Raw genomic sequence first — 19,595 nt, 5'->3', positions numbered from 1 at the left:
CTGCGGCTAGCCATGATCTCTCCTGCTAAAATTAACTGGACAAATTCACCACCAACAACCAGCACTGTGTAAGACAAGTAACAAAGTGTAGCTTTGTTAGTAAGAGTTACAAACTCAAAAACTATACCGCTCACTTGCCTGAAAAAGCTTGATTCACCAGCAACTACACAGCAATCACCAATGATATCCCACTAAAAAGAAAGAAAGAAAGGCAAATTAGAAATAAGACAAAACAAATATCATTGTGCACAAACCTAAGGACAATTTCACACACAATCCTGCATTTAGTACACCCCCTACAAACATGTCATTCATGCATGGCAACAATACTCCTTTGGAGTAAATTGTTTTTACTTACCTAAAACATGCAACTGTGCAAACTGCAGGTCAACCACCGCCAAAACCGCAAGGAGCCACAGCAAATAAAGCAAAAGCTTTGAACTAGAACAAAAAGGAGGAAAACATTTTTTATCACAAATGCAAAGACTTCTTCAGTTGACAAACACCCCACCATCAAACATTTTAGAAATTGGTGCCTAAGTGGATTCTGCCATAGGGGCAGATGGGCCTACTAAAAAAATAGGCCTGTCTGCCCCAAGGAAGCCAAAAAATACCTTTAGTACTGTGTCCCCATGGAGAGCGACCCTTGCCAAAGGGGACAGCCCTCAAACAAAAAAAACACACACAACACTATCCCTGGTGCCTAAGTGGCTTCTGCCCCCTTGGGGGCAGGTGGTTCTAGAAAAATAGGCCCATCTGCCCCCAGGGGGGGCAGAAATGGCCAACAGGTCAATGCCCCCCTTGGGGGGGCGCCCGTGCCCAAGGGGACGCCCCCACACAAAAATAAACACATAAAAAAAAATCCCTGGCGTTCTAGTGGTTTCTGCCCCCCTTGGGGGCAGATCAGCCTAAAAATAATAGGCTGATCTGTCTCCAAGGGGTGCAGAAATGGCCTGGGTACATGTGCCCCCAAAGTGGGGGGTGACCCTTGCCCAAGCCCCCCCCCCATCCACTAACACACACACACACACACACTATCCCTGGTGTCTACGTGGCTTCTGCCCCCCTTGGGGGCAGGTGGGTCTAGAAAAATAGGCCCATCTGCCCCCAGGGGGGGCAGAAATGGCCAACAGGTCAATGCCCCCCTTGGGGGGGCGCCCGTGCACAAGGGGACGCCCCCACACAAAAATAAACACATAAAAAAAAATCCCTGGCGTTCTAGTGGTTTCTGCCCCCCTTGGGGGCAGATCAGCCTAAAAATAATAGGCTGATCTGCCCTCAAGGGGGGCAGAAATGGCCCTAAAAGACATGCCCCCCAAAGGGGAGCGACCCTTGCCCAAGGGGGCGCCCCCCCATCCACTACACACACAATCCCTGGTGCCTAAGTGGCTTCTGCCCCCCTTGGGGGCAGATGGACCTAAAAAAAATAGGCCGATTTGCCCCCAAGGGGGGTAGAAAAGGCCAACAGTTCTCTGCCCCCTTGGGGGGGGCGCCCCTTGCCCAAGGGGGCACCCCCCCCCCACATAAATACACATAAAAATAAAAAAACCTGGTGATCTAGTGTTTTCTGCCCCCCTTGGGGGCAGATCTGGCTAAAAAGTAGCCAATCTGCCCTCAAGGGGGGCAGAAATGGCCCTAAAGGACATGCCCCCCACAGGGGAGCGACCCTTGCCCAAGGGGGCGCCCCCCCATTCACTACACACACAATCCCTGGTGCCTAAGTGGCTTCTGCCCCCCTTGGGGGCAGATGGACCTAAAAAAAAATAGGCCGATCTGCCCCCAAGGGGGGCAGAAAAGGCCAACAGTTCTCTGCCCCCTTGGGGGGGGGCGCCCCTTGCCCAAGGGGGCACCCCCCCCAACATAAATGCACAGAAAATAAAAATCCCTGGTGATCCAGTGGTTTCTGCCCCCCTTGGGGGCAGATCCGCCTAAAAAGTAGGCCAATCTGCCCCCAAGGGGGGCAGAAATGGCCGTAACAAATTGCCCCCACAAGGGGAGCGACCCTTGCCCAAGGGGCCGCTCCCCGGCAACAAGAAACAGGAAAGAACAACAAAAAAAAAAATCCCTGGTGTCTAGTGGGCATTCCTGCTGCCCGATCGCAATGCGATCGGGCAGCAGGAATGCTCAAAGAGACACCGGGGGAAAGGAAAAGCCTTTCCTTTCCCCCGGTGCCTCTTTAGCCCAAACCCCCCACCCACCGGGAAGAGGAACTCACCTCTTCTCCGTTCGCCGCACAGGAAGCAAATGGCTTCCTGTGCGGCGAAATCCCCATAATGAAGTCAGCGCGCGATCGCGCGCTGACGTCATTATGGGGGGGTGGGGGGGTCGGGGGTGGAAGGGGAAGGGCTTCCCCTTCCATCCCTGACTTTGGGGGGGTGGGGGGAAGCACACAGAGGGAGCGAGAGCGCTCCCTCTGGGCTGTGTGCCGAGGACGTAGTGGTTACGTCCTCGGCACAGCAGCACTGTGCCGCGGGACGTAACCACTACGTCCGCGGCACAGAAGGGGTTAAGGAATCTTGGAAGGAAGCCCTTAACACACCCCTTATGAAGACTAGTTTGGTATGTATTCTTGAACCCAAATTGTCAACCAGTAATGTGTTACCCAATCACATTTTAATGTTGTTATTAGAAATGGGGTTCTGGTTGACTAGGGTATGCACCTAAGCCAGGCAGAATCAACCCAGTCTAGTCAGGGTGAGGGAGTTACACACCCACGATATCCCCTGCACACCCCTTTGGTAGCTTGGCACAAGCAGTCTGGCCTATACCAGAGGCAATGTGTAGAGAGATTGCACATCTCACACCACAGATGTGACACAATAAATACACCACAAAGGAAACACAACACTAAAATATATAAATATAAACTATATTGCATAAACTTTCATTAGACCAAACACAACATGTATCAGTAATACCCTGCTACACAAGCAGTTGTCTGAACATCACACAGGTTACCAGTACTCTGCAACCATGAAAGGGCTGTCTCCACGCATAAGGAAATGAACAGCCAAACACTCCTCCTGCTTTGCAGTGGTGAGTCAATAAAGGGATCCTCTTGCACTAAGGAAATCAATTAAATGCAGCGCTCTCCAGTGCTGTGATGCAGGAAAACCTGCAGGGGAGTAGGGGGCACACCACCCAGCACCTGGAGACAGCAGATGGGATACTGGGCTGCAGGGCCCCAGCAAGCAGGCCGGCACAAGGTGTAAGATGTAGTGGCAGTCCTTCTCAGTGACCTACCAGGTCACAGGTCAGCACAACAGCAGCAGTCCCAAGGCAGTTTCTGGCGAGTCGTTCAAGCAGCATCCCGTGTACAGTTCATAGTCCATTAGTGTCTAAAAATGTGGTTAAAACCCCCTGTACTTATACTAATTTTGTGCAGCCCCCACAAAAGGGGGAGAAGGGGTTCCAACCAGTACTAACTGGTTCCAGGAGTGCCCCTTTTCTTCTCCCGCACTGGCTCCAGACATCAGTGGGGGGGGGTCAACGAGCCTTTTGTGTGATGCCACGGCACAGCCTTTAAAAATACAGGAGTGGCCAGCCCAGGAAGACCATTCAATATGTGGATGCACTCTTGTGACACCTCCACCCTCCCTGTGTACAGGCTGTCTGAAAAGTATGCACAAAGCCTATGGGGGTCATTATGAGCCCGGTGGACGGCAGTAAAATGGAGAAAAGTACTGCCAGCAGGCTGGCAGTACTTTTTCCCATATCAAGACATTGGCGGTTTGGCTCCAGCCAAACCACCAATGTACCACACCGTCCACCATGGTGGTAACGACTGCCGGGCTGGAGACTTCAGTCTCCAGCCCAGCAGCCGACACTTGCCCGCCTGCAGGATTATGACCCTGCCTACCGCCATGGTTTTCGTGGCTCCCTTACCTCCACGAAAACCATGGCAGTAGTCACTACTAGTGACAGGGAATCCCTTCCCTGTCACTAATAGGGGTCTTTCCCATCCCCATCCCACTTCCCAGATTCCCTCACCCCTCCTCCTCCCCAGACCCCTGCAATACATACACGCACCTTCATGCACACACGAACACACCCATACACACACTCGTACCCACATTCTTCCACGCATTCATACATCCATCCACACACACATACACACACTGACATACATTCAAACACACGCATTCACACAAAACAACATACACGCACTCACACATCCATACATTCACACACATACAACACACATCACACACCCGCATACACACGCGCACAGACACACACCCCCACACACACACACACAAACACCCCAACCCACTCCTCTGTCGGAACACTGGACTTACCTGATGTCAGGGGGTCTACCGGCAAGAGACGGGACGGGGTGCTGCCGCCAGCAGCAGCGTCCACCAGCAGAACACCGCCAGGCCATATCATGGGTCATGATACAGTCTGCGGTGGTCTACTGGCGTGGCGCTGCTGTTGGCAGCAGCGCCACCTTACCGCCATCTGCTGGCATGGCCGCAGCCAGATTTCCGCCATCCTTCTGGTGGAAATCCGGCTGTGGTCATATTCCGGCTGACGGCTGGTAGCCACAACGACAGTATTTTGGCAGCTGTGGCGGCAGGTGGTTTTGAGGTCCTAATGAGGGCTTGTATGTCACTCTGCCTCATGCGTGGATTGGAGTCAAGATGCAAAACACCAGAGTCAGAAGCACTTTCTAAAAGCGGCATTCCTATAATGGTAGTTAAAAATCCACCCATACCAGTAAGCATCATTTTTCACTACCCTCACATCCATGCCTACGCTACTCCTCACAGATTAGACAACACCACTTAGACATATGTTAGGGCATTTCAATGAAATCCTATGAGAAAGGCACCACTCACAGTAGTGAGGAACCAAATAGGCTGTTTGTCACTACCAGGACAGGCCAAAGCACCTCTGGCGCTGTGGGGAATCACTCACCTCAAAGTCAACACCGCACAACTTGACCTGCTGGATTCATCGACCCCATTGGTTCATAAGGACCCAACTCCTCACCACTGATGCCAAACCACCTCCTCTGCAACGATAAGGAACCGACACCTCACATCCCCGGTAGCAGTAAGGAACTGACTCAGCACCGGCTCCAGCGACACCTCACCTCCCTGACTCCATGCAACATCTTTGTTTCATCGTTTTTAAAGGTACTGTACCTGGGGGTCCGTGCCACTCTATGACCAGCCTGCACTCCCTTGCTAGTGGCATCGGACTGCTGGGAATGACTCTGTCAACAACATTGTGATAGCCATAGTTGGAGCTATTGTGTTTCTAAACGCTATACTGAGATTTGATCTTTAAAAATTCATATCTTTGTGTACATTGGATTTTTGTTGTTTTAGTCTTGTTTTGCTTAGATACATATTGGCCATTTTTCTAAACTGGTATGGTGTACATTTGTAGTGTTTTCACTGTGTTACTGTGTGTGTGGGTACAAATACTAACACATTGACTCTGAGGTAAGCCTGACTGCTCGTGCCAAGCTACCAAGGGGGGAGTAGGGATTATCTGAGGAGTGTGACTCCCTCACCCTGACTAGAATGAGGGTTCCTGCCTGGACAGGGTGTAAACTGACTGCCAACTAGAGACCCCATTTCTGACAATACAAAAATGCCATTGTGCTGTTTTAATGGCTCCAGTTTTACAAAGCTGAGCCTTGGCAAATGTAAAATTGCTTTGTACACAAGGGCCTCTGTTCTTTGTGAAGTGCCTAGCTGCTGAGGGTTTTTACAACATCTCAGTCTGAAGTATTGTAATTGTTGCAACAAGGTTGATGAAGTCAGAGAGAGGAACAGCAAGTCATCCAGGTAGGTGATCATGCTTGTGAATAAAGATATCATCAGTGAGCACACTGATTTCAGTATATTTGTGAAGTATCAAGTTATGGAAGCTAGGCTAAAAGGAGAGTGGGGGAATTGCCATTTGGGCCAAACTGAGAGAGGTGTAGCTGAGGTGTCAATTGTAAAACTTAAGATAGGTGCCCTTTAAATCATGTAGATATCCTTCCCCAGGGAATGATAGATATTTTGAGGTGTTTCCATTTTTTAACTGAATGGGACCTTCAAGCCCCATAACATGATATTGTGGCTGAAAAGCCTGAAAACATGACCAAACCATTTGAATACTTACCTTCGACTTAAGAGGAGGTCATATATTGAAGATGCAAAGCGTGGAAGACAAACAACCTGGAAAGCATTCTGCTGTAAACGTTTGCCATTTAAGAAAGACCACTGTGAGTATGTCACTCAAATATTTTGGTAAAGTGGTCACAAAGTGAAAGCCTCACTGGAGAAGGAAAGGAATGACATTGCCCCCTGTGTATCTCCTTCGATAATACAATTCTCCCTTTTTGAGGAGTCAATGATTCCTGAGCTCCCCTTAAAGATAGAAAATGTGACACCAGTGCCCCATGATGAGTTCGACAGTAACAGAGAGAGGTGCTGGGATAGATGGAAAACAAAGCATATTCAACCTCTCCTGGTCTTGTGATACCATGGTGGCTTAGTATCCTTTCAGTGGTTAATTCTGCATCGTTCAAAACAGGGAAGACAAGACAGTAAAAAATGTTTGTTTTTCCCCAGAAACCTTGTGTTTGAAGGATCACATCTTTCTGCAATCGACCTAGGGATTTTTTGCTTGATTGTGCCCTTTTTCATGACCTCTGCTGAAAACTGAGGCCTGTATTTTTGCCTTAGTGCTTGTGTGCTTATTCTGTAGTGGATGGCTTATTCATTCAACTGCAGCCACACTGACAACATGGGATTGGACTGACATAGTTAGATACATTGTTGTTTATGTGGATTCATTTTTATTCATTTAAATAAAAAATGGAGACACATTTGTACATGGACAGCTCCCTCTCCAGTAATGGTACAACTTTTAAAATGCACAGGGAGATATGCTTCACATTTTCCTCCAGGACCAGGTCACGAAATTATACCTACATTTACCGTATAACAACCATGATATACCTGCCATAAATGCACTATTCAAAGACTTGAACAGCTTCAAAGCAGTGCTCCCAATTGCACATTGGCCAGGAACCTACTGTTGGACCACCTGCACCTTATCCAAACTCACATTTTAGACTACAGAATAGCAAAGACAGTTCAAAGCAGTTCACTGGGTGTTCAGAATCTCAAACACTTGAATTCCTCCCTTCCCACCCTAAGAACAAAAAACTAAACACGTCCATTTCAGAAAACTCTTGAAAACAGAACTCTGCATGGGACTGTTGACTTAGCCTTTGATCTGCAGTGTCAGCTAGAGAGCACATTCACAGAAACTGAAGGCTACATATATATTTAAAGTGAGGCAGGAGAGTTGTAGCAGTCCCAAACCAAATATCTTAATATCTGGCAAAAATGCATACACTACTGACAAGAGTATGAATGTGTATGGCATTTCTTGTGGCAGGTTTAGAGCAAAGTGAATCGCTGTGATCATTAGCAGTAAATGGAAGACTATATCTACTTGCTCCAATGTCCCTCCTGAACTGAAGGCTTAAACTCTAAAGCTGGAGGAACCATTTACTGATCTACCTACATAAACAGTGGTGTTGATGTTTGTTTGCTTTCTGTTTAGATGGCAATATGCCAGCATCAGAAGACATATAAATGCCCCTAACTTCCTGGTAGATTGCAGAATAGAGATTGAAATATTGAAAATATTATTTTCCCTTTTGGAGTCACCTTAAAACTTGAGCCTCTTTTCTTCCTCCATTTCTGACCACTACTATGACAATGTAAGGGAGCAGTTTGATGAAGGGGAGGAAGTAGAGGGGATCCATCAACTACACAATGTACTGCATTCTTACATGTCCTCAGTCCCTCTCATTCACCATGATACCCTTAACTATGCCAGAGTAGGCCAGGTGTGGCAATGACTTGCAGATGGGTGCTTGATTGCTTGTTATATTTTTGAGGAGTAGATTACAAATTTAATTATGAGGCCAGAGGCTTGATTATGACTTATCTCTTTACCTGTTTTTCGCTAGCAGCAAAGAAAACATTAGCATATCTAACTTGGATGAAAACATACACAGTCATGATCAACATTAGATCTGCAATACTGTGTACCCATGACCACAGGACGCCAATTAGGACACCAATCAGTGACCAGTTCAATGTTTAACTATCACTGTAGAGCAGTAAATTGCCCTCTTCTTTGCAATGGTAAAACAATGAGCAGTCCTTGAAATCAACCAGGTAACTGTTTGTATTAATGTGCTGATACTGTGAATCATGGACGAATGATCTTTGATGTGATCAGTCCCGGGTTGCCAGTGTAAAAAGCACCTCTTTCCAGCATAAACATCTGTTCAATTTAAACTTGAATAGAAATCAGAGGATGTAAAGTGAGTGGGGTGGAGGGGAGATATTGTTCACCTTTGTGTCTTTAATAGAATCCAAAGCTGGAGTCACTTTTATGTGGGAGATTTCCATTCCATTACCAGACCAGATTCTCAACTATGACAAGTTTAAAGCTTTTGTTAGAAATGGGGTCTTTGGATGGCAGTCAGATTACCCCCTGTCCAAGCAAGGACCCTCACTCTAATCAGGGTAAAAGAGATTCACCCTCATCTAACCCCTGCGTACCCCCTTGGTAGCTTGGCACGAGCAGTAGGCTTAACTTCAGAGTGCGAAGTGTAAAGTGTTTGTACCAACACACACAGTAACTTAATGAAAACACTACAAAATGACACAACACAGGTTTACAAAAATAGGAAATATTTATCTAAACAAAACAAGACCAAAAACAACAAAAATCCACAATGCACAAGTCAAGTCATCAATTAAAAAGCAAAAAGAGTCTTCATGTAGTTTTAAACACACACTAACACTGTTAGTGTGAAACTGTACCTTGGATGCGTCAAAAATAACCCCGCACGGGCGAGTGTGCATCAAAAAGGGCTTACGATGCGTCGATTTCACTGATGAGCGAGACCTTGCGTTGTTTCTCCTTTCTTCGGGCCTGGTGCGTCCTTTCTTCTTTCCGCAGGAGAGCAATGCATCGATCCGATCAGCACTCTAGGGTCTGGGCAGGCCTTGCATTGTTTTTACACGCCCAGCGGTGTTTGCGTCGGAAATCCAACCGCATGATGATCTGAAAACCACGCAGCGCGGGTTGCGATCTCACCAGCCTCTGTCAGTGATGCTGCACATCATTTTCCCAGCTCTGTGCGTCGATCTTCTGGTCATGAAGCAGGCGGCACGTTGATTTTTCGGTCGCAGATCGGAGTTGTATAGATCTTTTCCCAACACGGCGTTCTGTGCATGGATTTCTTCCTCTTAGGCTGCCAGCTTCCCCTTTCAGGGAACCAGGAACTGGATGGGCACCACAGACAGAGTAGGAGTCTCTCCAGAGACTCAAGGTGCTGGCAGAGAGAAGTCTTTGCTGTACCTGAGACTTCAAGCAACAGGAGGCAAGCTCTAAATCAAGCCCTTGGAGATCTTCACAAGATGGAAGGCACACAAAGTCCAGTCTTTGCCCTCTTACTCTGGCAGAAGCAGCAACTGCTGGATAGTTCCACAAAGCACAGTCACAGGCAGGGCAGCTATTCTTCCTCAGCTCTTCTTCAGGCAGAGGTTCCTCTTGGTTTGCAGAAGTGTTCTAAAGTCTGTGGTTTTGGGTGTCCTTCTCATACCCAATTTCTCCTTTGAAGTAGGCCTACCTCAAAGCAAAGTCTTCTTGAATGTGAAATCCTGCCTTGCCCAGGCCAGGTCCCAGACACTCACCAGGGGGTTGGAGACTGCATTGTGTGAGGGCAGGCACAGCCCTTTAAGGTGTGAGTGACCATTCCTCCCCTCCCTCCTAGCACAGATGGCTCATCAGGAAATGCAGACGACACCCCAGCTCCCTTTGCGTCACTGTCTAGTGTGAGGTGCAACTAGCCCACCTGTCAAACTGACCCAGACAGGGAATCCACAAACAGGCAGAGTCACAGAAATGGTATAAGCAAGAAAATGCTCACTTTCTAAAAGTGGCATTTTCAAACACACAATCTTAAAATCAACTTTACTAAAATATTATTTTTAAATTGTGAGCTCAGAGACCCCAAACTCCACATGTCCATCCACTCCCAAAGAGAATCTACACTTTGATCAGCTTTAAAGGTGGCTCCTATGTTAACCTATGAGAGGGACAGGCCTTGCAACAGTGAAAAACAAATTTAGCAACATTTCACTGTTAGGACATATAAAACACATCACTACATGTCCTACCTTAACCATACACTGCACCCTACCCTTGAGGCTACCTAGGGCCTACTTTAGGGGTGCCTTACATGTAAGAAAATGGAAGGGTAAGGCCTGGCAAGTAGGTACACTTGCCAAGTTGAATTTACAGTTAAAACTGCACACACAGACACTGCAGTGGCAGGTCTGAGACATGATTACAGAGCTACTTATGTGGGAGGCACAACCAGTGCTGCAGGCCCACTAGTAGCATTTGGTTTACAGGCCCTGAGCACCTCTAGTGCACTGTACTAGGGACTTACTATTAAATCAAATATGCCAATCATGGATGAACGAATTACATACACATTTTGCAAAGGAGAACGTGCACTTTAGCACTGGTTAGCAGTGGTAAAGTGCCCAGAGTAACAAAAACAGAGTCCAGCACACATCAGCAACCTGGGAAACAGAGGCAAAAAGTTAAGGGAGACCACGCCAAGGATGAAAAGTCTAACAGCTTTCAAACAACATTTCATGACACATTTATGATTGGTTCATAATAAAATGTTTTAAAGATAGATTCCTTTGACTCGTGTGCTGCTTTAGGAATGTCCTTTAGGCATTCCTCTGAAATATATGCTCTTGATGCCATGCCTCCTCTGAGAGAGTGGGCACTCAATAAAGACACAACAGTGCCAACTTAAGCCATTATCCATCGAACCAATCTGGCAAGAGTAGAAGAAGAAATTGGTTTGAAAAGGCGAAAGTTTGGGATTAGTAGCAAGGGAGACATAAAACCACACATAACTTTTTAAAATGGTGATAATCTAGGCAAAAAATGGATGAGGACATTGTCTTGGTACACCTAGTCACATAGAAAATAACCCCCTTTTGAGAGGACGACCTGTTATCAACATCTAAGGCTCTACCATGAAATACAGTTCTGAAGAATAACAAACACAAAAGTGTTAGGATGTCTCTTTAATTATGATGCACCAAATGGATTCTTGGGTGTATCACAGAGAATTAGCATAGCCAAGCAACGGGAGAGAAATATAAGGAGGGGCGGAGAAAGTAGATGTTTTGTTGTGGTGGCTGTTTATGTGTAACCATTGGAACCAAATAAAATGATTAAAATTCACCACTGCAGCCGGAGGTCCTTCTTAACATTGGCGATGAGCTGTTGTTTTCAGCAACTCCATTTGAACTGACTTCAGTGAAGATTTACTTGAAATGGAGCTACAGTTTACTTGATCGCTTTCTGATTCGGCCGGTGAGTCAATTTATTTAGAAGTGACATTGTCCTACAAGGTATTAAAAGCAAGAGAAGAAACTTGCTGGTTTATTGATATTTGACTTAGCTCCATTCAACCAGCATATTAACCTTTCACAGAGTTGTTATTTTTCAAGTCAGCGAGCGCACGGGCAACATGCAACGCTCAGCAGGGCTCCCAAAGATTAGAACGTGCAGCGAATTTAAAATAAACAATCCTATGCAACTCGATTTCCTTTGCAGCCATGAGGCTCACTCACCATAACCTCGGGCGTGCTGAATGAGCAATTATGCCTGACATTGTCTTTACTATCACAATTTCCGTGGAGGTCGTTTCCAAAGAAAAGATAGCCACTGAAACGCACATGCATTACATGAACACAGTTAGACAATCCACACTAAAACAAGCATGGAAATAGAAAATGTACTATAAACAATAAATAGGAAATTAAACAAACATGGAAATAGAAAAGAGACTACAAAAAGGGAAAAAAAGGAAAATAATGAAGAGAAAAGAAGGATTAAAATACCACAGCCACCACTACAAAAAGGATAACAAAACAAAACCAGATACTTAATTATTTTAATTTATTGTATTCAATAATTATTTTTACTTACTGTACATTACTGCTTACCATAATAATGGCAGGAGGAAGCATGATACCACCTCCACAATTTATCTCATATGCAGGAGATCCAATACTACCCTGGAAGAGATGGAAAAAAAATGCTTGACTCCTACATAATTGCAATGCGTGGAGAAAAATACTCTCCAGCAAGAAAACAAGGTGTACTATTTTGGATTTGAAGGTCGTAATACATATGAAAGTCTGGATAAAATTCCTATAGGAACTGCGGAAGGAGATCCCTGAGACAGCTTTGAAATGTCTATGCTAAAGATAGAGAAAGTTTTTGGACCAAAAATAAATGTAGTCATGGAAGACATCAATTATTTTCTAGAGTCCAAGGTAAAATGGAAAAAGTTGGAAATTATATAGCATCACTTTAGCATGTACATGTGATTTTGGAGATTTAACTGACTCATTATTCAGAGACCAATTAGTGTGTTGCACTAATAATCTGAGAGTCCAAGAAAAGCTGCTTGCAAAAAAATTTACTTTGAAAGAAGCATTAGACATTGTAGAAGGAATGGAGCACATGACAAACTTTGTTCAAGAAATAATGGAAAAACCTCTCAGTGCAAGTGACTCACAAGTCAACACAATTGAAGTGGAAGAGGATGATTATAATCAAATTAACAAGGTGGGAATGACCAGCATCAAAAATACCCTGAGTAAGGAAATAAATAAATGGAAAGTAATAAAGAATTCTAAAGAAAAATTCAAAATAAAATGCTAGAGATGTGGCAGCTCAAATCACTTATCGAGTAGTACAAATTTTTTGCCAGAAATTTAAAATGCAAAGGATATGGAAAAAGAGGGCATTTTATAAAAGTACGCAGGAGTATTAAAGTAAACAACATTGAAGATCAACCAGATATCCATCAACATACTGTATTATGTGTATCGCAGGATACAAAACTTGAAATACACAAGGACAATGATGATGTGGGTGTTGGTCGAATAAAATGCCTGAATATCAAATTACAGTTAATTACAGAGAAGTCACAGTTTTGGCAGACTCAGGATTATCTTATACCATAGTAGGAGATAAAAACTGGGAACTTATATTTGGAAAAGAAAATATACAACTGAAGGAACCTGATATTAATCCGGGAGGATACGAAGGTATCAAAATTGACCTTATTGGATATACTAAAATGGAGGGAAAAGTTTATGTTGGCAAGAGAGGTGACAACTTGTTAGACTGGCGGCACCAGAAGAATTTAGGTATTATCCTAAACCCTAACGTCACTGATCAAGTCATGCTAATAGAAAATGTGTGTGGTGGAGAGGATTTAATAAAGGAGTTCCCTGATGTGTTCACTGATCAACCAGGAGTACTCAGGAACTTTGAGCTTAAAATAATTCTTAAGAATGGTGCCAAACCTGTAGTTCATAAGGTAAGGAATGTACCAAACCTCATGTTGAGTCTTTTGGAACAGGAATTAGACAAACTCAAAAAACTAGATGTCATAGAAGATATTGAGTCATCAGAATGGTTAGCTCAGTGGTGATGGCACCAAAAGATAATGACACTAAGACAAGGATGTGTGTTGACTTGAGAACCCTAAACCAATGTATATGGGTAGATCATCAACCATTGCCTAATATGGCAGAAACATTATCATTTTTTGTGTAATGGATTTTTCAGCAGCATATCAATAAGTGATGCTACATAAGGGCTCTCGACATTTCACATTTTTTGTAACACTAATGGGGGCTTTCAGGTTCAAAAGACTAACTTTTGGTTTAGCGTCAGCAGCTGCATGTTTTCAAAGACTAATGAAGAAGGTCCTTGATGGAGTGGAAAATGTACTGTTTTTCCAAGACGGCATTCTATTATATGGTGAAAATGAAGCAGCCCATGATGTCCTCTTAAGAAAGGTTTTAGTGAAATTGAGAGACAGTGGGCTCACAGTGAAAAGGGAGGAATGCCAATTTAGAGTGAACTCATAAACATATTTAGGACACATCATTTCAGGAGCGGGCATAAAACCCAAAATGAGTTTGACGGAATCCATCATCAAAGCACCAGCTCCTGCTGACAAGGATGGTGTTCGGTCTTTCCTTGGGTTGGCAGAATATTATTCAAAGTTTGTTCGAGATTTTCCCAGCATTGTCTTGCCCTTGAGGATGCTACATATAACTGGAAGCAAATTTGTGTGGTCTGAGAAAGCGTTTGCGAATGTTAAGGAAGTATGAGAAAACATGCCTAATTTAAACCATTTTGATGTAACCAGAAAAACGATTCTGACCACAGATGCCAGTTTCAAAGGTCTGGGGGCAGTGTTGACCCAAATTGACAATAGAGAGGAAAAAAGTGATAGTATTTGCCTCTCGTTCCTTGAAGGGGGCAGAAGAAAAATATGTTGTCTCTGAACCGGAGGCACTTGCATGAGTATGGGCTATCCGTCATTTTCAATTTTTTGTGTGGTCTACCTTTTACCCGAAGGTCTGACCACAAACCTTCAATACAGATATTCACGTGTAAAGGGTCAGAAAGAGCCACCCTAGAATTAAAATGTGGGTGGAGAGTGTATTAGAATTCAATTTTAAAATTGAGCATTTACCAGGACTTAGAAATGTGACAGCGGACTGTCTATCCAGACTGCCAGTTGAAGGAAATGGTGATTTGGAGAAGAGTGTTCCAGTGATGTGGGTGATGGAACCGGCTTCATGTCAGGAAGAATGGGACAAGGAACATGAGAAAGATGCCAATCTAGCAGAAGTAAAATGTATTATAATTAGAGGTTGGCCTGAACGAAAGATTTTGGCTATAGAGTTACAAAAATTCTGGGGAGTGAAAGATGAACTAAGTGTGATTGATGGTCAGATTTTTAGCAGAGGTCATGTAATTCCACCAGAAGGGTTAAGAGAGAAAATAATGAATCTGGCACATGAGGAACATTTAGATAGGAATCTTCACAAAAGCAAGTATAAGGCAAAAGTATTGGTGACAACGTCTTGATAAAGAGACTGCAAATTTGGTAAGGGATTGTTGGTTGTGCTCAAACAGTGACAAAACTAAGGTAGTAAGAACAGCAACCTTATCTCCTATAGAGATGCCTGATGAACCCTGGTTCATACTAGGGCTAGATATTGTAGGTCCTTTTAATTTGCTGACTATCAATGAAAGATATGTGATAGTACTTGTAGATTATAAATCAAAATGGGTAGCTGCTTGCTGCACTAGTTCAGTTACTGCAAGAGCTGTTAAATAATTTTTGAAGGATGTATTTGTTTCTGAAGGAAATCCCAAAATAATTGTCACAGATAATGGTCTTTAATGTGTTTCTGATGAAATGAAAACGTTTTTAGGGGAAACACCAACACACAGCATTATATGCTCCTCAAGTCAAAGGCCTTGTCGAGAAGATGAATGGACTTGTAAGGGACTGTGCTCAATTAGCCATAACAAATACAGGAATTCTCAAACGTATCCTGAGAGATAAGCTATGGGCTTATCGAACCACTCCCAACATTTTAACAGATGAATCTCCATTTCATTGTAAGAGAGGACGGGTGGCAGGATCCAAATTAAACCCCAAATGGTTGCAATGGAAGAATAAAAAGGAGAGTTCTGACAGGAGTAAAAATGAAAAGGAGAGTTGTGACAGGAATTCAATTCTTATTCACAAAAGGAAGTTAAAGAAGCGATTTGAGGATAAGCATGGTGCTGTTGCCAACAACTAAAAACTAGGGGAGTTGGTATTAGTGAAAAGACCAAGGTGGTCATCTGAAGGAGAGTCTAAATTTGTAGGACCATTTTGAATCAAAGAACTCAAGAAGAAAGTTCTAATATTGGAGAATGGAGAAGTATGGAGTATGTCAAGATTGGCTAAGTGCAATTGGAATTCTAGAATGACAGGAGCTAACCAACAAAATATTGATTTGGAAAATAGAAGGGAATCAGTCATAATTTTGAGACAATTGTTTCACACAAAGAAGTTTGCATAAAGAGGAAGCGTGCGTATCTCAAAGACTATGTGTAATGTTTCTGCGGCTCTCAAATACTGTTAAAGTGTGGTTCATTTTGTATATATCAGAACAATCCCTATATTGGATCTATCTATATATATATTTTTAGAGGTATGTAAGTTGTAAATGAAATATTACATAATAGGCATTTTAATTAGGAAACATTTTAGGTCCATTGGTAAATATGTACATTAGCTATAGAGTTTACCAGTTTGACATATTTTATTAAGGGTAAGAGGTGTTGGGATATCTCTTTAACTGTGATGCACCTAATAGATTCTTGGGTGCATCACAGAGAATGAGCGTAGCCGAGCAACGGAAGAGAAGTAGGAGGACAGGCGGAGAGAGCAGATGTTTTGTTATGGTGGCTGTTTCTGTGTAACCGTTTAAACCAAATAAAGTGATTAAAATTCACCACTATGGCCGGAGGTCCTTCTTAACAAAAAGCATGGTTAGCTTGGTCGACAATTTTTTCAGAGAGAGAAATGTGTTACTTGGCCAAGATAGAAGAAAATCTCATACATTGGAATGACCATACAAGTCACAAAGACAAAATCGCAATGAGGAGAACTAGCCATAGGTATCCACATGTAAAGAAGAAAAAAAACATTGAAGTGCTTATCTCTTCTAAAGCAGCAAAGAAGAGAGCGATTTGCTGTGCTGCAGAGGTAGTTATTCATTTGACTAGTTACTGATTGGTGCCTTTATTGTGAGATCATTGGTACACTAGAATGCTGATCTACTGTCTTTCAGTATTACAAACTTCATTAATGCTGTTTCCAAGTGGCGTTAATACCCTCTACAATGGAAGGTTTTACAAGACGATGTACATCCTCTTCTTAAGAAAAATGCACTCACTCAGTGAATGAGAAGGAAAACCACAGATTTTTTTCTTATGGTGTTCTATGCAAAAACCTTTTGGGATGATGTCAATGGGTCAAAGATTTAAATTAGTTTGTCGGACCATTTCACTTTCGTCCACTGGGAAACAACGCTGCTGAAGGATGCACACTTGCACATCCCAAAAATTCAGCTGCACCATTGCATTCTGAATTGCACTATCCAGGAGCAACACTGCCAATTCAGGTCTCTAATGTTTGGCCAAAGTCTGCCCTGAAATTATTTACATAAGTGTCTCAGGACTACATTGCTTGACATGGAAAACGTGCCAACGAAGACGCGGCAGATTTGTTTAGCAGACATGATGGATAAGGGGAGTAGGTCTTATATTAATAGATCATCAGTAATATTACTAATTACTAGTAAGACTACTACTAAGTAATTGATTTAATATTACAACTTGTCAAAAGAAAACAAGTGTGCAATCAGCACTAATACGGTTTTTCATTGAACTACTCCCTTTTCTATTACGTATTTTCAATACGTTGTCTGTCCTTAAGTCATATCTATCTTTAAAAAGAACACATTTGGATTTTCCAGAAATGAATTCCCTTCCTCCCCAAGTAAGATGTCTTTTAGCAAGGTATGCGAAAGTTGAGAGGAGTTTGGCTTCTAAATTATGGCGACTCAGAAACCGAAAAGATTATGCACGGAGATACTGGCCGCAGATTGTTGGCCGAACAAGAGTTTCTGTATAATCTCCCTTTGGAAAGAGGAAGAAACGATATGCTTCACATAGATTATACGTCAGCGTGCGCCTCTCGCTTTGCTGTGCGAACGTCATCAAAGAGAGTGCAACATCTTTCCTGGCTAATTATCACTGCACCCCTTCCTAATGCACGCAATCGCTTGGGCTCATCTTCCACAAGTAACTAAAAATGGTTGTGAATTTTCATGTTCTAGCTGTCACTGCAGAACCGTTCCAAGAATGACATAATGAGAGGGAAGGCACGAGTCTGTGGGCAGGTGACACCAAGCCCGCTTTCCTCGAACTACATAAGTAGTATTGACAAGACTCCATCCCTCCCACTCTGTATAAACAGACAGGGGCGAAGGAGTGCGGAAACAGCGGAGGCTCGCGAAGACAGAAGGGAAACAAAGTACGAAAACACAGGGAAGAGGAGAAACACAGCTGTGCACGTTCAATCAACCTGGAGGCAGGCCGTGAGCTAAACAGAAGCCGGACGAGCTGCCAGGAAGAGCCGGGGAAAGAGAGGAAGAAAAACATTTAGCTGTGAAGCGCAATGTACGCGAACGGCAAAGTGGCTCTGGTTACGGGGGCTGCCCAGGGAATAGGGAGAGCCCTGGTCGAGGTTCTGCTGGAGAAGGGGGCTGCGGTGAGTGCTCGCTAGCGGCTGCCCCCTGCCATGCGTGCCCACGGTTGTATGTGCCGGTTGCGAGTAGGACCTCGGAGGGCGATGCTGCATTGCATGTGTAAATCATAGGGGGGAGGCAAGCTGCAACCTCATCTCCGTCCCACACCGGTGCCTAGGTGAAGGCACGCTATTACCGTTTTCTCTTTTAATAGGTCAAGCGAAATTCGCCATGCCGGTTCTTTTTAAAAGCAGTCCTGCATTTCAGTAACATGCACAAAACATATTTCCACTTGCTTTGCATGACTATACGTCTCTCCAGTGCTGTCAATTGCCGGTGGTGCACCTTCTCTTGCGGCTCCTGTGCTATAGGCGCTTTGACCAACGGCTGTAACGGGATACCAGTGACTTTCCATAGAAGGTCACACGCTCTTTTCTGAACGTGCCGCTGCAGCGTCCTGCTATGTCTATTGTACGGCGAATATAAAATGTGATTGTGCCTTTTTCCAACGCCGTTTCCCCTCCTTCTCTCCTGTCTCCGTGTTTAAACACAGATAGCCTTGGTGGACCTTAACCCCGTGGCGGGGCTGGAGTGTAAGGTCTCTTTGGACACTCAGTATGGGAGCCACAGGACCCTCTTCATCCAGTGTGACGTCACCGACGAAGAGCAGCTGAAAGGTAAGAGAGAGGGTGGATCTGATAGGAACTTTACCTCAAGTCAGCAAGTAATAACACGAAATCGCACGTCCCCCAAACCACCGATTCTAGTGTAGGACTCATGCCTGGATGACGGCCAGAGATGTTTGCCATTAGCAGCGAAAAAGCTGCCGGAGAAGAGTTTCACGCTGTGATTCACATGGCTTATGTTTGGACACTGGGCTGGGAGGAGCTGCGCCAGCTGCAGGCTTGCTTTTGTTTGCAAAGAATGAGGTACATGGATTAAATGTAGAGAGCCTGGAAGGATAACATGCACGTAAAATTTAGCATCACAATGCATGTATTGTTCTTACTGCCTCACAGGCACGAGGGAGACAGGTTTTGAATATGAGATTGTTTAGTGCTTGCTTGTAATACTTTGTGTGAAATTATGAGGTGCACTTGTTCTGAGTGTAATATTGGGGTTGCCATTGCATATTATCGTTGCCGCTATGTCGTTATTTAACATAATCATGGTGTTTGCACAAAGGTCTTGTGAGTCATCATACTGTGAGAATAAACACATACCTGGAGACTAAGAAGAGCCAAATATATAGCAGAATGCAAAGAGGCAGATGACAAAACCCTTGAGGTCTTTATCGCACTAGAGTAAATATTTTTCCTTGTCTCTCAATCAATAATG

The 19,595-nt window shown here is 44.0% G+C and overlaps 1 protein-coding gene across 2 annotated transcripts in view; it reads left to right on the top strand.

Moving 5' to 3' along the window:
- Nucleotides 1-17,870: 17,870 nt before the first annotated feature.
- Nucleotides 17,871-19,595, top strand: part of HPGD (15-hydroxyprostaglandin dehydrogenase) — a 215,748-nt gene continuing 214,023 nt past the window's right edge. The window contains exons 1-2 of one of the 2 annotated variants that reach the window (XM_069244577.1): nt 17,871-18,280; nt 18,811-18,934. In XM_069244577.1, coding sequence (XP_069100678.1) covers nt 18,188-18,280; nt 18,811-18,934 — 217 coding nt within the window. In that variant the 5' untranslated portion in view covers nt 17,871-18,187. The remainder of the gene's footprint in view (nt 18,281-18,810; nt 18,935-19,595) is intronic. The other variant, XM_069244568.1, reaches the window with a different exon arrangement.

This window comes from Pleurodeles waltl, chromosome 1_2 (genome assembly GCF_031143425.1).
Source record: "Pleurodeles waltl isolate 20211129_DDA chromosome 1_2, aPleWal1.hap1.20221129, whole genome shotgun sequence".
Lineage (NCBI taxonomy): Eukaryota > Metazoa > Chordata > Amphibia > Caudata > Salamandridae > Pleurodeles > Pleurodeles waltl.
This window is presented reverse-complemented; position numbering and strand designations above follow the sequence as displayed.